This window comes from Somniosus microcephalus, chromosome 15 (genome assembly GCF_052327205.1).
Source record: "Somniosus microcephalus isolate GS21.2 chromosome 15, FLI_Smic_1.0, whole genome shotgun sequence".
Classification (NCBI taxonomy): Eukaryota; Metazoa; Chordata; class Chondrichthyes; order Squaliformes; family Somniosidae; genus Somniosus; species Somniosus microcephalus.
In genome coordinates, this window is record NC_141001.1 from 70,595,177 (window position 1) to 70,615,438 (window position 20,262).

A 20,262-nucleotide genomic window follows, 5' to 3' on the forward strand; every position below is an offset into this window, starting at 1 on the left:
GTCACTCCTCCACTGCAGCTGCCACCACCCGTAGGACAGACTGCTGCCGCCCAAGCAGAGTTGGAGCAGTCAGCAGCCGGGCCCTCCAGGCCTAGAGCTGGTCCAGGCCGTTCCCCAAGGGCATCTGCCGACTCACTATCTGACCCTCAGCAGCCTTCCCCCAGCCTTGCTGCAGCCACTGGGGTCCCATTGAGGAGGAGCTGCAGGGCGGGAAGGGGCCAATCGCGCAAGTGAGGCGGATCACCCTCGCAGGCCAAAAAGTAGGTGTGGCAAAATGTTGAGTTTTTTACGAAGGCCGAGGATGTTGTGTTAATTTTTTATGAAGGCCGAGGATCATGGTCATTTATGTTTCACTGTTTTGTTCATTTTCTCCAGGTTGTGAGAGCCAGTTATGTGTCTCACTGTTTTTTGGGGGGTTTCTCTGTATTTGGCGGTCATGCAGGAAGGGCACAGAGTTTGTTAAATAAAGAATTGTCTTTATTCAGATTGTCCAGGTTTGCACTTTGAACTATTTGTTGCCTTGACTGCCTCAGGGTTTGCGGAGCGGCTCCGTTCATGTTCTTTCAATGGCACAAGCCATTCCCTGAGAGGGGGCCTAGAACCGACTTGCAATATGCCGCTGATGGACGGCCCTTGCACTTTGTGCCTCCCTCCCGTCTTGGTGCTCCTCCTCCTCCTCTGGTGGTCCTCCAATGTCTGCTGGCAGTGGCCGAGTCCTGAGGATAGCCAGGTTGTGCAGCATGCAGCACACTACAACGAAATGGGAGACTCACTCAGGCGAGTACTGTCGGGCTCCCCCGGAATGGTCCAGACAGCGGAACCGTTGCTTCAGCATGCCGATTGTGTGCTCAATGATGTTCTTGGTCGCTTGATGGCTGTCATTGTATCGTTCTTCAGCAGGGGTGGTGGGCGCACGGAGTGGGGTCATCAGCCAGGTGCACAAAGGATAGCCCTTGTCCCCGAGAAGCCAACCTCCTGGGTGAGCTGGGGCTTCGAAAGTGTCTGCCACAGAAGTCTGGCGCAGGATGAAGGCGTCGTGGCTGCTGCCTGGAAAGCGGGCATTCACAGCTAGTATGAGCTGCCTGTGGTCACAAACCAACTGCACGTTCAGCGAATGGTAGCCCTTCCGGTTGCGGTAATCCTCGGCATTCTCTAGAGGCGCCCGCAAAGCCACATGCGTGCAGTCAATGGCGCCCTGGACCATGGGGAAGCCCGCTATTCTTGCCAATCCCATTGCACGCTCTTGCTGCTTGTTCGGGGTCATGGGGAAGGAAATGTACTGATGTCTCCTTCTGAAGAGGGCATTCGTGACCTGGCGGATGCAGCAATGCACCGCGAACTGGGAGATATTGGCAAGGTCCCCAGTAGCGGATTGGAAGGAGCTGGTGGCATAGAAGTTGCGAGCCACTGTCACCTTCACCGCCACCGACAGAGACGCCCTGCTCCTCAGCTGAGGCTGCAGATCTCTCTGAAGCAAGTGGCAGATCTGCATGACCACCTCCATTCTGAATCAAAGCCTCCGAATGCACTGCTCCTCAGACATGTTGAGGTAGAAGTGCTGTCAGTATACCCTGGGAGGGTAAGGCCTCCTGTGCCGACGCCTGTTGGCCCTTCTCCATCTGGCCATGATTGGCACTCTCTCTCGGCGGCTGAGCCCTTTCAATGCAATGCAGAAACCGAACGTTTCCACCCATTGCAGCCCCCATTATATGTGGCCACTCAAGGCTATGGCACTGAGAAATAAATCCAACTGCAAATCCATCCTGAAGCCAGAAGTACCTGTGCGAGCGATGAGTCAAAGCAGGAAGCTCTCTCCCTTTGTCTCTCTCCAAATCTCTCTCTCTCACACAGGAGTGGAACAAAATGGCTGCCACAAAGAATGCAGGAAGAGTCCCCTGTAAATAGCACTCCCCCAGCCCCACAGCGACTGGGAACCGTTCCACTCAACCAGTCGCTGGGAGCGCCAGGCGCAAAGAAGGGGGCGCCACTGAAGTTCCGGTTCGGGGCGCACCAAGGGCGTTGCACCATGAAATGACGTCAGGATCTGCGCGCGCTGCTTAGTGGGCGCTGCGGTTTTGCGCCACCGCTAGTTCTTCACTCAAGTTCGTGAGAGGCGCAGATCGCGCCGCGCCCGGGCGCTAGCCGCTTCGCGCCCCACTTCTCGCCCTCTTAAGGCGCTAGCGGCTGGCGCTAACAATTGAATTTCTAGGCCTATATATGCAGCTATAAAAACATGGGAAAGTGAAATTACATAAATATTTAAATCTACTGGCTGGTCAAAATGAGATTCCCACAACCTTAGAGTAGTGAAATGTATGTAACATTATCATCTTAGTCACATGGTTAGCTCACATTTTCTTACAACAAATATCTATTATGAGAAACATAGAGGCATAGAAGATAGTAGCAGGAGTAGGCCATTCGGCCCCTCGAGCCTGCTCCGCCATTCAATGAGATCATGGCTGATTATCCAAACTTAGTACCCTGTCCCTGCTTTCTCCCCATATCCCTTGATCCCTTTAGCCTTAAGAAATATACCTAACTCCTTCTTGAATATATTTAATGAATTGGCCTCAACTGCCTTCTGTGGTAGAGAATTCCACAGGTTCACCACTCTCTGGGTGAAGAAGTTCCTCCTCATCTCTGTCCTAAATGGCTTACCCCTTATCTTTAGACTGTGACCCCTGGTTCTGGACTCCCCCGCCGTCAGGAACATCCTTCCTGCATCTAGTCTGTCTAGTCCAGTTAGAATTTTATAATTTTCAATGAGATCCCCTCTCATTCTTCTATACTCCAGCGAGTATAAGCCCAATCGACCCAATCTCTCTGCATACGTCGTTCCTGCCATCCCAGGTATCAGTCTGGTGAATCTTCGCTGCACTCCCTCCATGGCAAGAACATCCTTCCTCAGATAAGACGACCAAAACTGTACACAATACTCAAGGTGTGGTCTCACCAAGGCCCTGTACAACTGCAGCAAGACATCCTTGTTCCTGTACTCGGATCCTCTCGCTACGAAGACCAACATACCATTTGCCTTCTTAACCGCCTGCTGCACCTGTATGCTTACCTTCAGCGACTGGTGCACAAGGACACCCAGGTCTCGTTGCACTTCCCCTTTTCCCAATCTATTGCCGTTCAGATAATAATCTGCCTTCCTGTTTTTGCCACCAAAGTGGACAACCTCGCATTTATCCACATAATACTGCATCTGCCATACATCTGCCCAATCACCCAACCTGTCCAAATCATACTGGAGTTTCTCGGCATCCTCCTCACAGTACACACGCCCACCCAGCTTTGTGTCGTCTGCAAACTTGGAGATATTACATCTAGTTCCCTGTCTAGATCATTAATATATATTGTGAATAGCTGGGGTCCTAGCACCGATCCCTGTGGTACCCCACTAGTCACTGCCTGCCACTCGGAAAAAGACCCGTTTATTCCAACTCTTGGCTTCCTGTCTGCCAGCCAGTTCTCTATCCAAGTCAGTATCTTGTCCCCAATCCCATGTGCTTTAACTTTACACGCTAATCTCTTATGTGGGACCTTATCGAAAGCCTTCTGAAAGTCCAAATACACCACATCTACTGGTTCTCTCTTATCTATTCTACCAGTTACATCCTCAAAAAATTCCAGTAGATTAGTCAAGCACGATTTACCTTTTGTAAATCCATGTTGACTTTGTCCGGTCCAGTCACTGTTTTCCAAGTGCTCTGCTATTACATCTTTTATAATGGACTCTAGCATTTTCCCACTACCGGTCTATAATTCCCCGTTTTCTCACTACCACCTTTTTTGAACAGTGGGGTAACATTAGCTACCCTCCAATCCATGGGAACTGTTCCAGAATCTATAGAATTTTGGAAGATGACCAGCAATGCAGTTACTATTTCTAGGGCCACTTCCTTAAGTACCCTAGGATGTAGATGATCAGGCCCTGGGGAATTATCGGCCTTCAATCCCGTCAATTTCCCTAACACCATTTCCCTACAAATACAGATTTTATTCAATTCCTCCCTCTCATTAGACCCTATGTTCCCCGGCATCTCTGGGAGGTTATTTGTGTCCTCCTTTGTAAAGAGAGAACCAAAGTATGTATTTAATTGGTCTTCCATTTCTTTCACAGAATCACAGAAACCCCACAGTGCAGATAGAGGCCATTTCGGCCCATCGAGCCTGCACCGACACATATCCCACCCGATCCCCGTAACCCCTACACCAACACATATCCCACCCTATCCCCGCGTATTTAATCCCCCTAACACTAAGGGTCAATTTATCATAGTCAATCAACCTAACCCGCACATGTTCCCCATTATAAATTCCCCTGATTCTGACTGCAAGGGACCTACGCTTGACTTCACCAATCTTTTTCTCTTCACATATCTATAGAAGCTTTTACAGTCAGTTTTTATGTTCCCTGAAAGCTTACTCTCATACTCTATTTTCCACTCTTAATTAATCCCTTTGTCCTCCTTTGCTGAATCCTAAACTGCTCCCAATCCTCAGGTTTGCTGCTTTTTCTGGCCAATTTATATGTCCTCTCCTTGGATCTTATGCTATCCCTAATTTCCCTTGTTAGCCATGGTTGAGTCACCTTTTTTGTTTTATTTTTATGCCAAACAGGGATGAAGACATTCTGTAGTTCATCCGTGCGATCTTTAAATGTTTGCCATTGCCTATCCACCGTCAACCCCTTAAGTAACGTTCCCCAATCCATTCTAGCCAACTCGCACCTCATACCATCGTAGTTTCCTTTATTTAAATTCAGGACCCTAGTGTCTGAGTCAACTACTTCAATCTCCATCTTAATGAAGAATTCTATCATATTATGATCGCTCCGACCCAAGGGGCCTCGCACAACAAGATTGCTAATTAATCCTTTCTCATTACATAATACCCAGTCTAAGATGCCCTGATCTCTGGTTGGTTCCTCGACATATTGGTCCAGGAAACCATCCCATATACAGTCTAGGAATTCCTCCTCCACAGTATTGTTACTAATTTGGTTAGCCCAATCTATATGTAGATTAAAGTCACCCATGATAACTGCTGTGCCCTTATTGCACGCGTCTCTGATTTCCCATTTAATGCCATCCCCAACCTCAGCATTACTGCTTGGGGGTCTGTATACAACTCCCACTAACGTTTTCTGCCCCTTGGTATTTCTCAGCTCTACCCATACAGATTCCACATCATCAGAGCTAATATCCTTTCTTACAATTGTGTTAATCTCCTCTTTAACCAGCAATGCCACCACACCTCCTTTTCCTTTTTGCCTGTCTTTCCTGAATATTGAATACCCCTGAATGTTGAGTTCCCAGCCTTGGTCACCCTGGAGCCATGTTTCCGTAATCCCAATCATATCATATCCATTGACATCTATTTGCACAGCTAATTCATCCACCTTATTACGAATGCTCCTCGCATTAAGGCACAAAGCCTTCAGGCTTATTTTTTTTAAACAGACCTTTTAGAACTATTATTTACTGTAGCCATGTTTGATTTAAACCCTTGACTTCTCTGCCTGCCACTTTTGCTTTTCTCCTTCCTGTCTTTTGCTTCTATTCTTGTTTCCCATTCCTCTGTCTCCCTGCACAGGTTCCTAACCCCCTGCCATTTTAGTTTACACCCTCCCCAACAGCACTCGCAAACACTCCCCCTAGGACATCGGTCCTGGTCCTGCCCAGGTGCAAACCGTCCAGTTTGTACTGGTCCCAGCTCCCCCAGAACCGGTTCCAATGTCCCAGGAATTTGAATCCCTCCTCCTCTAGCCACGTATTCATCTGAAATATCCTTCTATTTCTACTCTGACTAGCACGTGGCACTGGTAGCAATCCTGAGATTACTACCTTTGAGGTCCTATTTTTTAAATTTACCTCCTAACTCCCTATATTCAGCTTTTAGGAATCCGTCCCAGTTTTTACCTAGATCGTTGGTACCTATATGCACCACGGCAACTGGCTGCTCACCCTCCCTCTCCAGAATGCTCTGCAGCCGCTCCGAGACATCCTTGACCCTTGCACCAGGGAGGCAACATGCCATCCTGGAGTCTCGTTTGCAGCCGCAGAAACGCCTATCTATTCCCCTTACAATAGAATCCCCTATTACTATAGCTCTCCCACTCTTTTTCCTCCCGTCCTGTGCAGCAGAACCACCCATGGTGCCAGGAAGTTGCCTGCTGCTGTCTTCCCCCGATAAGTCACCCCCCCAACAATATCCAAAGTGGTATATCTGTTTGAGAGGGGGATCTCCACAGGGGACCCCTGCACTACCTGCCTGCGCCTACTACTCTGCCTGACAGTCACCCATTCCCTTTCTGCCTGTGCAGCCTTTACCTGCGGTGTGACCAACTCATTAAACGTGATAGCCACGACGTCCTCAGCATCGCGAATGCTCCAGTATGTATCCATTCGCAGCTCCAGCGCTGCAATGCGGTCTGCCAGTAGCTGCAGCTGGATACACTTCCCGCACACATGGTCGTCAGGGACACAGGAAGTGTCCCCGATTTCCCACATAGTGCAGGAGGAGCATACCACGCCACCGGGCTGTCCTGCCATGACTTACCCTTCAATTAATTTAAATTAACTTAAATCAAATCAATACCACCAATTAAATGATATACTCAAGGGCCCTTGTTTACTAACACTAGAAACTATAACCACAAAAAAATTAAGACCTTTTAAACTTCATAAACTATGAGCCTTAACTGTCAAACTATATAGTATAAATACTCCCTGGCCATACTCGCCCAATCAGCTGCTCTCTCCTGCCGCGTCACGTTTTGAATCGTGATGTGGCTCTGGAACGCCGCCGCCAGTCTGAGATTGGTGAAAGAAAACCCGCGAAAGTAAGTTTAAATACTCACTGGGTCTCCGGTCTCACTGCTCCCGACACCAGCCTCCTGTATTCTGTTGTTGTGCATCAATCAGCTATTACTTAATTCCCATAATCTTTGAGGCATCCATTTTGAATAGTGCTATTTTGTGCATAAGCCATCTCCAGCTCTCAACTGATAAACAACAAGAATTCACAAGCACTCTGATTTCCAGCTACAGTTCCTCCACAATATCACCCATACTAAGTATTAACCTTTCTTTTCACCCTGTTTCAATATATCGAAAATTGCATATTTCACTGGCAAGGGAAAACAACAGCAATCTTAGTTGTATCCCCTCCAATTCTTATCCGTTTACACTCAACTTGGTCTTTCTGTTTTATCGGGTGCATTATTTTCTATTTATAAAAGTTCAAGTTTACACAGGCTTTCCTAACAAATGTTTACAACAAATACTTCAACTTTATTTTTGCTGAGAAACATGACAATGATAATCTCACTCCTTGGCTGCTAAGTCAATGGTATCATAATTGCTCCATCTGTTTACTGTGTCTGTGCACCTTAGTACTTGGGACAATATAAAAGATGTACATTTTCAATACAATTTATGGATTTGGTACATTTATTAATTTTCCTAATTTCTCTAGCTACATCCATAGTAACCAATTACAAAATATTGGTAGAGGCATAGGAGCAAATTATATGCTCATTCTCTTGGCTGGGTGGAGTGAGGCATGAAAGGATCAATGCACTGCACTACAGCACCACACAGGTTTTTAATCTTAAAAAATGAAACCAAGAGATATCGACTGTTGTAGCTGTTTATCATGCTATAATTAAACAGAAACCATGGATGTCTGTGCAGATTTATTTTTTCTCTTGCCAGTTTTCTCCCCTCTTTTGAAAGCATTAAATGCTTGCTGGTGAACAGCCGGTTAGTTGCCCTTGAGTACCTGCCCAAGGTACTATTATTTATGGGTGAGGCTTGACAGTGGGTGAAGATAGCCTATTCAACTGAAGAGGCCATCAGAGCTAATTTGATCCGGTCCTCACCCAACATTCACACACATACTTCCAACAGGGGCCATCTAACTCTGGCTGAATTTTTTCCTTTCCAACACAGAGGTGCTATGGCTATTTTAGTGCCCGTATTGTCATCCTGGCTGAGATCAGCAAATCCAACACAGACCAAGGATGAAAGCTGGGACCTTCTGTTGTGTGGCCCAGATGGACAAAATTACTGATTCTTTGGAGAGCATGGGGAACATTTCTAATTGCACACTGACAATTTATGAATTGTAATTTCTCTGAAATGTGAACTTTCTTGCGTCATAACTACAGAATGTAAAGGCATGCAGGGAATGCAGTGGCAAGGACAGACATACCATGATCTGCCCAGACTGTTTTTGGGGGTCACAGAAATACTTGGTCAAATTGTACTGGGACATCAACAGGGAAGTTACAGTTTTTCTATTGCACAGTACATGATCCAATAATACTGGTTCAGCAAGTGATGGTTAACTGTGCATTTTGAACTCCTGCATACAAGGGATAACATTCCAAGTGATAATACTGGCTAGGAGAGTCCCACAGTGTGTAGTTTCATTGCTAGTAATTTCATAAACTTTTTTCCCCCCACAGATATGGAATAATGCATTGGTGCTGCAGCAGTTCACATTGCTAGGATAGATATAGAAATGTGTATACACTTGAAACTCTTAAGGGGGAAAAATTCAGTTGGTTTGCGCCTCCCGTTAGCGCCTTAAGAGGGCGTTAATGGGGCGCAAGGCAACTAGCGCCCGTACACGGCGATGTTTGCGCCGCTCACGAAATTAACTAGACATTTTGCGGTGGCGCTAAACACTACCGTCTCGATCTCCTGCGCCGGCAGATCGTGACGTCAGTCGGTAGCGCCCCAGACCAGATATTGAGTGGCGCCCCCTGCCTTACCGCCTGCCGCTAGCAACGACAGGTTGAGGGGAGCGTTTTGCAGTCAGGAAGGGACTGGGGGAGCGCTATTTAAAGGCGACCACTTCCTGCCTTTTTTGTTGGTGACATTTTTGCACCACGCATTCTGAGTGAGAGAGAGAGACTTCTGGAGAGATTCAACGCTGTGTGAAGGAGTATTGGGTACTGAGCAGCACTTTGCAGGTTCATTTTGATTTGCCCTTCCTTGTATCGATTTAGAAGAGACTGTGGGGCTGCACTCTGAGCTCTTTCCCTGGGTCTCTCCATTGTTCTTTCCAGCAGATTTGATGTACAGGTCTCTCCAGGCCGAGATTCAAGGCTGCAATGAGCAGGATGTGGATGGAGAGCAAGATCAACCCACCCCTTTAAGAACTGGCCGGCACCATTGTGTCTGTGTTCCATTGCTGACTGACATCACATGAGCTTCGCCAGTGCTCTGAGGTAGTGCCTCGCTCCTCGGCCTTTGTGCCTTAAGACAGGTGTGTAGCGCCTGATTTAGCGCTCCAATCACCTCCAGGGGCGATAAAAGCCAAGTTTGCAGTCGGAGGCGATAATTAGCGCCAGGCGCTAATCTTTGCGCCCGGCCGATAATTGCGCCCCAAATGGGGCGATACTGAATTTCTCCCCCTTAGTCTTAAGGTGATGCTCCAATCATAATTTTGGGGATGACTGATAGTCTACTACATCTCTGTGTGCTGTACAGAACGATACAGGTTATCTTCAAGCCCACTGATCTACATGGCTTTGGTGTGCATTGTGAAGGAGGAGAGTTTTCTCCACATCCTGGTAAACAGGCTACATTACATCATTACTGAGCAGACACAGGCTTCATCGAGCAGAGAGTTACCAACAGTGACAAGTTGACTTATTCCATCTGCATTTTACATTTCAACTCTGTATATGCGATATTACAACTGTTATTCTTAACAATAACATACAGATGGAGAAGATCACTTTAGTTTCAACTCCATACAAGTGTCACAAAAAATTGTATTTTGCCATGGAAAAAATATTATAAAATTAATAAACATCAGCATCCCAATTTCAGCAGTTATTTACATAAGCAAAATTAATTATTGGTCAGTCTCTGACCAGTAAAATGTAATTCTGTAATCTGAAATGTACATTGCTTAACTCTTGGGCCTCACTTAAATCCCACTGGCCAACTTCTCTCCCCTCCCCGTTCTGGCTGGGCAGTAGGCAGAAAATTGCACAGCCCAGCGAGACAAGATAGATGGTGGGATCACGGGAATCGCACTCTTGTTCCTCCTGGCCCTACAGGAAAGTTAAAAAAAGTATCTTTTTGGGCCTCTTCTGACCCCAATCATCTTCACCTGGTGGAAAACTCACCGCAGCTTCTCGTTCAGACTGCCGAGTTAAAATTGCAGTCAGGTTCCAATTATAGGAAACTTTGTGATATCCGGCACTGACGGGACCGAGCTGTTGCCATCCCATCAAAACTGCCGGACAAACCAGCACTAATGTTAAAACATACGGAGCTTTTGAGCTCCGTATCTAGCAACAAACCCTGCAACAGCTTCTAAACAGTCAGCCGCACCTTGCAAGCGTCTCTGTAGCTTAGCAACAGCTTCAGCGAGACCTTGCAGAGCCGGATTGGTGAAAAAAAACCTAACGAAACGGCTCCTGATTTTTGCCGGTGGATTGAGCATGCCGGACAGTTAACCTCCGGATAAACCAAAGTTTCCTGTATGTCATTGGGACCCGGCATGCATGTGTTAGAAGGGACCCCGCTGGCTTTGGGTGGGTATCCTGGTGTCTCTAGGACAGGCAAGTATCCTGGATGATTTTAAATGATCATCCACAGATTCCGCCAGGCAGGTAGGGTTAAAATCATGCTCATTGTCTATGACTTGCTGATTAATTGCAGTTACTTTATGATCAGCTGGGCTCTGAGAATATAATGTACAACAGCAGATTCAAATACTGTATTCTGAAAAAATATAACCTTCCATGATTTCATCTGGTAAGAATGCAGCTGTTATTTTAGTAGACAGACCCAATGTTGATACAGACTCTGGTAAATGTTTAAAGCTTGCAAAAATGTGGTGAAATATGTTCTGATTATAAAACACTCATATCTATGGTGTGGAAATGTACAATGCAATACACCTCAAATTTTCGAACAACTTGTGAAATTTTAAATGCAAAGATTTAGAGAGTAAGATGTAAGTCAGCTGGGAAGAACTCAGTTTCTGAACACAGTACTACTCATTCAAATGCTTCCATCATGCCTTTTTTGGAACTAAGTACATACAACAAGGGTACAAAAATTCCTTGGATTGGTCCCATTTCTGTTTGCAGCAAGTTTGACATCAGCCTATAAATATAACTTTTACTGGCTCCCAATGATGGACAGTATTTGTTTAGTAGGTTCTTTAAAACAAAAAAAACACTTACATTTTGCTTTGACTTGTATTTTTTAATGTTTGTTGGACATTCATTTTTTATTTTATTGGATGTGTTAATGAGTGGGCAGCAAACTAGAGTCTTGAATTTTTTTTAGTGTTTCAGTACTGACTGTGGTGTCCAGGACTTGGAATTGCTCATCGAGAATATCTGGCTTTCACACCATACATATCAAATACTAGTTTAATGTAACAGTTCTTACACTGATGTAAAGACTGCAGGCTTGCTGTTGAAACAATCTAATGGGAGTGCTCTTCTTCTTGTCTACACATATTTTTGGTGAACAATGTGTAATTGCTGCGTAAAGGCACACAACACATTTTGTAATTTGCTCATGTGTTTATAGTGTGCTCATGCTAATATTGCTCATATCCATAGTTAGCCACGTGAACTTGTTCATGAATTAACTCAGTGGTCGAGAAATGGATTTGCGCCGGAAACAGATACGAAGTGGGCAGCGTGGCTAGAACATGCATCCAAAGACGTCGCTTCAAATTGTGTCTGGGACTTCATTTCCATAAAACCAGACAGCTGCAGACACCAATTGGGCGTCCCAATGCAGCTCACCGGTCGGGGCCTTCTCAAAATCAGCCAGCTTCGACACTGAGCCAGCCCACAGGTAGGTTCTGTTGGGGGAAAGGGATGAATGGGAGGGGAAAGCCCGGGCCGACTACACCCTGCAGTGCTCATTGCACTCATAGAATCATAGCGTGGTTACAGCCATTTGGCCCGTCGAGCCCGCGCCGGCTCCTTGCAAGAGCACCTCAGCTAGTCCCACTCCCCTACCCTTTCCCCGTAGCCCTGCAAAGTTTTTTCTTTCTGGTACTTATCCAACTCCTGGTCCTCTTGGCTCCACATTAAAGTCAGTAAGAAAGTATTATTTACCTTTTCGTCCGCAGTATCCAACGGTACCTCTAAGGACCTCTAGTTAGCCGCAGTACATCTGAAAAAACTGAATGAAGCATGCTCCAGTTTTTTGCCGAAATTGGGAGTGAGGTCCAAAAACAGGCATTAGGGCCCTGATTAGCATATTCAAGGTTCCTAACACTGGTTCAGGTGGATGCCCTGGGCACTCAGAAGTTGCTGCCTTCCAACTTGGCAGCTGGTGCAATTTTGGGAGGATCAACCGAAAGACACCACTGCCCAAAATTCATTCCCTGAACACTCATTTAGCACCCAGAAATCAAGCGAGAAGCGGGCCAATGTCTCCCCTATTGTGCTTAGCGTCTAAGTTGATCAATGGGTTTATTAGGGTTCGCACTGAGTTTTGCGCAGTGTGCAATTATACTATTCAATTTTCACCGAGATTGTGAATTTTAATGTGACCTAGTAGAACAATAACTTCAGTGTGGAGCAATACATAAATAACTAGACAGTAGCAGTGAGCAAGAAAGGAAACTGGAGAGATTCTTTTTCTTTTTCCAAATGATGCAGAGGCAGGAAAAACAAATGCATCAGGAGGAGGAGACTACCACATAATCACACAAGATTATTCTCTTTTTAAAAGAAAAGCAATATTCTGCATGATTCTGCACTTTAGAAATAACTTTGAATGGTATGTACTGTAAATGAGGGTGAAATTAATCATAATTTCAGCAAAAAAGTCTGCATGAGTAAAGAATGCGTTTTCCTGTTGCGTACTTATACCAACTTTCTTTTTGCTATGATTATCAACAGGAGGAATTTGATACCCTATATTGCTAACAAACCCAAATATACGTACAGGAACCAATTCACAGGATATCTATTGCAAATTTGGAATGTGTATCCATCTATTTTTATGCAACGGTTTTTTTTTTTTTTTTTAAAACATACGCAGTCCTGACTCATTACTTTCAGCCCAATCACCCCACTCCCTCACCCTACAACATTACTCAGTACTTCCAGTGCATCCACTGCTGCCCACATCAAGGCTCACTGCTCCTTACCCAGCCTCTCCCCCACATCCTGACTGACAGCAGCCACCCCATTCCACAGAAGGACTCACCATCCCCATCTTTCATCTCTCTTCTACATCATGACTCTGTTTCCATCCATTTCCTCTCTTCCACATCAGGACACACTGGGGCCAATAATCTGACAGTTAGCTGTGCACTGGGTGAAGTCAGTCCACAAAATCTAGTGCTGAAGCCTGAGGCTAGCTGGGTTCCTGTTGCGCACAGCATTGTATAATGTGGCAACACATAACTGTGGCACTAAGGGCTAATGCAGCAAGCATGCATTAGCTTCATTAACGCCCTAAAAAATGAATAAATGAAGACCTATACTGCAGTCTATGCACCTGAATAGCACTGGTGATGCTCAGCACCCATTTAAAATGAGCACTACATGCCTGGCCCATTCAGCCATGGTTCCTTAAAGGGGAGCCTGCTTGGTTGTTGCATTAAATAGCTGCATGTTGACCAATGGAATTCATTGTTTGTGTCATGGTGTCCTTGGGCATCAATTCAAACAGTAATTGAGTTCTGCCTAAATAGGGCCTACAAATATTCTGCTGCCAAGGGAGGAGGAATGGCAGGATCAGAATAGGCATGGATTTTAGGCTGCCCTCGGTATATAAGATAATTGCAACCTGATGCACCTCACACAACCACACCCCACAAAGGACCTTTGCATAGAACAGATATTGTCTCAACCAGTGGCAGAAGAGGACCCTGGCCATCATGTGAATCTGTGAACATGCAAGTATCTTAGGTTGGCTGCATGCTTTGAGTTTTTTCCCTTGATGGGCTTTCTTCATGGGCTATGGCGCAAACACATTAACATGGCAGTAATACAGACTGCAGTGCATGCCTAAAGCATGGGAATGCCTGTGCTTTTGGCAAGTAGGAGAACTTATGGCAAATTGCTCTCCATCTGTGATACTCCACCAACCTAACAGTGAAGTGCCGTTAAGTTTGATTGGCAGTGTAAGGCAACATTGTAAAATTAAGCTAAGTGTGAGCAAAATTACTGTGGCAACTTTTTGTAAACCAGCAAATTTCTTCCCAATTTAGTCACATGTGAGACACCATTCTTCTAATCTTTCTGCCACTTTCAAGAAGGCTGCACTGGTGTTATTCTTCTGAAGGGAATGCCCATCCACTCCAAAAGGACCACCTCCTTCAAACCAACAGCATGGAAGGGTGCTGTTCATCTTGTTCCAGTCATTTCTACCCCTCAGTATCAGGGTGCCATACACGGCAAATACCAAATGTTTATTTAAAGGAGTTGACTTTGCATTATGGCATGAGATCAGCTCATAGTTTTAATATGCTGTATACAAATTGGCTACTGCGTTTATCTACTAAAACCACAGTGATTACACTTCAAAACTGTGAAGCACTTTGCGAGGTCATGAGGATGTGAAAGCCACTATATAAATGCAAGTCTTTCATTACAGGCACACACACAGTGCCAAAGAGCAGTGGCCCTGCTATCACAGCACTGGGACTGCAATATCGGTTGCTCTTCGCGCAGCACATTTGTTTCGCTTTCCCACATCAGGATTTAACTTCTCCCTGCCAATCTCTTCCATCTCTAAGGCTCATTACCGTCTTAATTTTCCACATCAGGATTCATTGCTCTCATTTGTCCCTACAACCCCACATCAGGAATCAGCTCCCATCTGTTCCCACTCCCTCACATCAAGACCCAATGGGGGTAATTTTGACTTTGTGCAATTGTGTAAAACAGGTGACAGTGAATTGGCAGCCCGTTTTACAACTCTCCCGATTTTTATGAACTAAAATTGCAGAAAAACGAGCTGAAATAATTCTGAATTTTTGCGATGTATAACAGGCTGCCAATTTCCTATCATCCATTTTACACTATCGCATAAAGTCAAAATTACCCCCTATGCTTCCAGCCCAATCATTACTGGCCCTATTTGCCTTGACACAGGTGTGCTGAGCTTCATGGCCTCCCGTGCTGTGATTTCTATGATTCTACTCTAATATTTTCTCTTGCTCTTTTCAACATTGGTGGTATCTTTAATGACGTCAGGGCTCTTCACCTAATTGTCTTATTTTTAAATGAAAAGATATTAGCAGACTAATTTTGGATGATTACAAAGGAATTTCTTCTTTTAAAAGAGGTAATGTTGGTTATGCAAACTTCAGATTTAGAGGCATGTTGTATGAAATGCACAGAAATAGTCAGGAACATTCACATACATCTTTTACTGATCTCAGTTTATTGGAAAACTGTCAGAGTTCACACAGCATCATAGAAACCAAGTAAATCTTATCTGTCTTCCTTGTTCCCAAAGAAGGGGAACAAAAATATTGTAACATATGAATCCGAAAAAAGGATCTGATAGGACAATTTTCAAGTCTCTTCTGCACCAATTGCGCTTAAAAATGGGGACCAAAATAGCACACACAATGGAAGCACAGACTTACCGCGGAATCATAAGAGGGGGGAAATAGAGTACGAGAGTAAGCTTGCGAGGAACATAAAAACTGACTGTAAAAGCTTTTATAGATATGTGAAGAGAAAAAGATTGGTGAAGTCAAGCGTAGGTCCCTTGCAGTCAGAATCAGGGGAATTTATAATGGGGAACAAAGAAATGGCAGACCAATTAAATACATATTTTGGTCTGTCTTCACAAAGGAGGACACAAATAACCTCCCAGAGATGTCGGGGAACATAGGGTCTAATGAGAGGGAGGAACTGAATGAAATCAGTATTTGTAGGGAAATGGTGTTAGGAAAATTGACGGGATTGAAGGCCGATAAATCCCCAGGGTCTGATAATCTACATCCTAGGGTACTTAAGGAAGTGCCCTAGAAATAGTAGATGCATTGCTGGTCATCTTCCAAAATTCTATAGACTCTGGAACAGTTCCCATGGATTGGAGGGCAGCTAATGTTACCCCACTGTTCAAAAAAGGAGGTAGAGAGAAAATGGGGAATTACAGACCGGTAAGCCGGACATCGGTAGTGGGGAAAATGCTAGAGTCCATTATAAAAGATGTAATAGCAGAGCACTTGGAAAACAGTGACTGGATCGGACAAAGTCAACATGGATTTACAAAAGGTAAATCGTGCTTGACTAATCTACTGGAATTTTTTGAGGATGTAACTGGTAGAATAGATAAGGGAGAACCAGTGGATGTGGTGTATTTGGACTTTCAGAAGGCTTTCGATAAGGTTCCGCATAAGAAATTAGCGTGTAAAGTTAAGGCACATGGGATTGGGGGCAAGGTACTGACTTGGATAGAGAACTGGTTGGCAGACAGGAAGCAAAGAGTTGGAATAAACGGCTCTTTTTCCGAGTGGCAGGCAGTGACTAGTGGGGTACCGCAGGGATCGGTCCTAGGACCCCAGCTATTCACAATATACATTAATGATCTAGACGAGGGAACTAGATGTAATATTTCCAAGTTTGCAGACGACACAAAGCTGGGTGGGCGTGTGTGCTGTGAGGAGGATGCCGAGAAACTCCAGTATGATTTGGACAGGTTGGGTGATTGGGCAGATGCAGTATAATGTGGATAAATGCAAGGTTATCCACTTTGGGGGCAAAAACAGGAAGGCAGATTATTATCTGAACGGCAATAGATTGGGAGAAGGGGAAGTGCAACGAGACCTGGGTGTCCTTGTGCACCAGTCGCTGAAGGTAAGCATGCAGGTGCAGCAGGCGGTTAAGAAGGCAAATGGTATGTTGGCCTTCGTAGCGAGAGGGTTTGAGTACAGGAACAAGGATGTCTTGCTGCAGTTGTACAGAGCCTTGGTGAGACCACGCCTTGAGTAGTGTGTGCAGTTTTGGTCGTCTTACCTGAGGAAGGATGTTCTTGCCATGGAGGGAGTGCAGCGAAGATTCACCAGACTGATACCTGGGATGGCAGGAATGACGTATGAGGACAGATTGGGTCGATTGGGCTTATACTCGCTGGAGTTTAGAAGAATTAGAGGGGATCTCATTGAAACTTATAAAATTCTAACAGGACTAGACAGACTAGATGCAGGAAGGATGTTCCTGATGGTGGGGGAGTCCAGAATCAGGGGTCACAGTCTAAAGATAAGGGGTAAGCCATTTAGGACAGAGATGAGGAGGAATTTCTTCACCCAGAGAGTGGTGAACCTGTGGAATTCTCTACCACAGAAGGCAGTTGAGGCCAAGTCATTAAATATATTCAAGAAGGAGTTAGGTATATTTCTTAAGGCTAAAGGGGTCAAGGGATATGGGGAGAAGGCAGGGACAGGGTACTGAGTTTGGATGATCAGCCATGATCTCATTGAATGGCGGAGCAGGCTCGAGGGGCCGAATGGCCTACTCCTATCTTCTATGTTTCTACCTGTGCTGCTTTTCCAGTGGATCTCAATCCAGGCGACCAAAATTCCCACCAAAAACAGGCAGGAGCATCATGAATTTATCCTAATCAGGATTAAATGAAGTAGCTACAACACAAAATGCCATTTTGTATCTTGCCTGCATTGGTGCCACCAGTTCCTGCTCACAACCACAGTACAAGTTGGGAGGGGCTATTTTCAGCTAACATTAGCGGTATCCTCAGTTGCAGTCAGGAAAAGCAGGACAAATGCAATCTGGCCAATTACCGCCCCATCAGTCTACTCTCAATCATCAGCAAAGTGATGGAAGGTGTCGTCGACAGTGCTATCAAGCAGCACTTACTCACCAATAACCTGCTTACTGATGCCCAATTTGGGTTCTGCCAGGTCCACTCGGCTCCAGACCTCATTACAGCCTTAGTGCAAACATGGACAAAAGAGCTGAATTCTAGAGGTGAGGTGAGAGTGACTGTCCTTGACATCAAGGAGCCCTAGTAAAACTGAAGTCAATGGGAATCGGAGTGAAAGCTCTCCACTGGCTGGAGTCACGCCTAGCACAAAGGAAGATGGTTGTGGTGGTTGGAGGTCATTCATCACAGCCCCAGGACATCGCTGCAGGAGATCCTCAGGGCAGTGTCCTAGGCCCAACCATCTTCAGCTACTTCATCAATGACCTTCCCTCCCTCATAAGGTCAGAAATGGCCATGTTCGCTAATGACTGCACAGTGTTCAGTGTCATTCGCAACTCCTCAGATAATGAAGCAGTCCACTCCCGCATGAAGCAAGACCTGGACAACATTCAGGCTTGGGTTGATAAGTGGCAGGTAACATTCGCGCCACACAAGTGCCAGGCAATGACTATCTCCAACAAACGAGCGTCTAACCATCGCCCTTGACATTCAACGGCATTACCATCACCAAATCCCTCACCATCAATATCCTGGGGGTCACTATTGACCAGAAACTTAACTGGACCAGCCACATAAATACTGTGGCTACAAGAGCAAGTCAGAGGCTGGGTATTCTGTGGCGAGTGTCTCACCTCCTGACTCCTCAAAGCCTTTCCACCATCTACAAGGCACAAGTCAGGAGTGTGATGGAATACTCTCCACTTGCCTGGATGAGTGCAGCTCCAACAACACTCAAGAAGCTCAACACCCTCCAGGACAAAGCAGCCCGCTTGATTGGCACCCCAACCAAACCTTAAACATTCACTCCTCCACCACCAGCGTACTGTGGCTGCAGTGTGTGCCATCTACACGATGCACTGCAGCAACTCGCCAAGGCTTCTTCGGCTGCACCTCCCAAATCCGCGACCTCTACCACCTAGAAAGACAAGGACAGCAGGTGCATGGGAACACCACCACCTCCAATTTCCCCTCCAGGTCATACACCATCCTGACTTCGAAGTATGTCGCTGTTCCTTCATCGTCGCTGGGTCACAATCCTAGAGCTCTGTGCCTAACAGTACTGTGGGAATGCCTTTTTCACACAGTCTGCAGCGGTTCAAGAAGGTGGCTCACCACCACCTTCTCTTGGGCAACTAGGGATGGGTAATAAATGCTGTCCTTGCCAGCGACGCCCAGATCCCATGAACAAAAAAAGCTGCATGCAGGTTTGGCACTCATTTTTATTGCAGTTGCTTATGGGTTTCGAGCCATAAAGACTTCCGCATTTAATGTCTTTACATCACAAAAATGTTGGCTGCTGCTCTAAAGGGCTACATCCTTTCACTCCGAATGCTTCCAACCCTCCCCTTCATGGTGCTGCTGCAGGCTCTTCAAAATCGTTGCCTCACCCTGCATGCCTATTACGCTTTCCGCATTATAACAAGGACCTGGCTTCCTGCCTACTGCCCAACCGATTTATATTCCACTTGAAAATTGGTCTCATGTTTTAAAAGCACTGTTTTAAAAGCACTGTAATAGGAGGGATTAATGCATAGTGCAAAATGTTAGGGTGAAAAATAAAAGCATCCCTTCAGTTCCTAATCACAATTTTCATCCTGCACAGTAGTTAGTTCCTTTGTTCTACTTTGTAAATTACACAGTACCTTGTTATAATTGGAAATTATATCAGCCCGTTCTTCTGCAATCAATGCCTCTAAATCTTTCTTCATGTCAAAAGCTGAAAAAGAAATTAAAATTGTTAGTGAATAATTCATGTGCATACCAAAATACAGTTTAGACTATCTGCAACATACTTATTCTAATTCTTTTGAAGGATTTTTAAACGGACTGCACAGATGCACACTAACACTGAAATCGTCCCCTGGACTGTGCCAACATGGGGGTCAATGATTCCCCAAGACAATGTAGTTGAAAGGTCCTTAAGATGTAAAACATTGACTACATAAATAAATTGTGATATTATCTTTCAATCCTTCGCACAATCATGGAAAAGTAAGGATTTTCTATTGACTCTTTAAATTGCTACATTGATTTTGACAATATCTCTAGTTGCATCATTTGATGCTTTCTCTATTATTCAGTAGTACCCAGAAACTAATGAGCAATGAAATGGATGAAGTTTGGTAATGAAAAGTGCAAACACATTATTGTTGATGTAATAATATTATACATCCATGGTAAACATTTGGTGCAGTATCTGCTTTCCCACATAGGAGTTTAAATGCACATATTCCATCATTGTTTTTATATTTCTAAAACTTCACCAGTGATACAGAAACTTCACCAGTTATATAGAAGTCCATCACTATAACATTCCCATCATACTTCAAATTGCTATAGC

General features: G+C 45.1%; 1 protein-coding gene across 2 annotated transcripts in view; it reads right to left on the reverse strand.

Moving 5' to 3' along the window:
• The window catches only part of LOC147107022 (uncharacterized), a 364,818-nt gene that overhangs the window by 217,101 nt on the left and 127,455 nt on the right, over nucleotides 1-20,262 (reverse strand). For both annotated transcript variants that reach the window (XM_086007993.1, XM_086007992.1), the window contains exon 2: nucleotides 19,565-19,638. Coding sequence is in view for 1 of the 2 variants with exons in the window: in XM_086007992.1 (XP_085864118.1) it covers nucleotides 19,565-19,630 (66 nt within the window). In the remaining variant the exon portion in view is untranslated. The remainder of the gene's footprint in view (nucleotides 1-19,564; nucleotides 19,639-20,262) is intronic.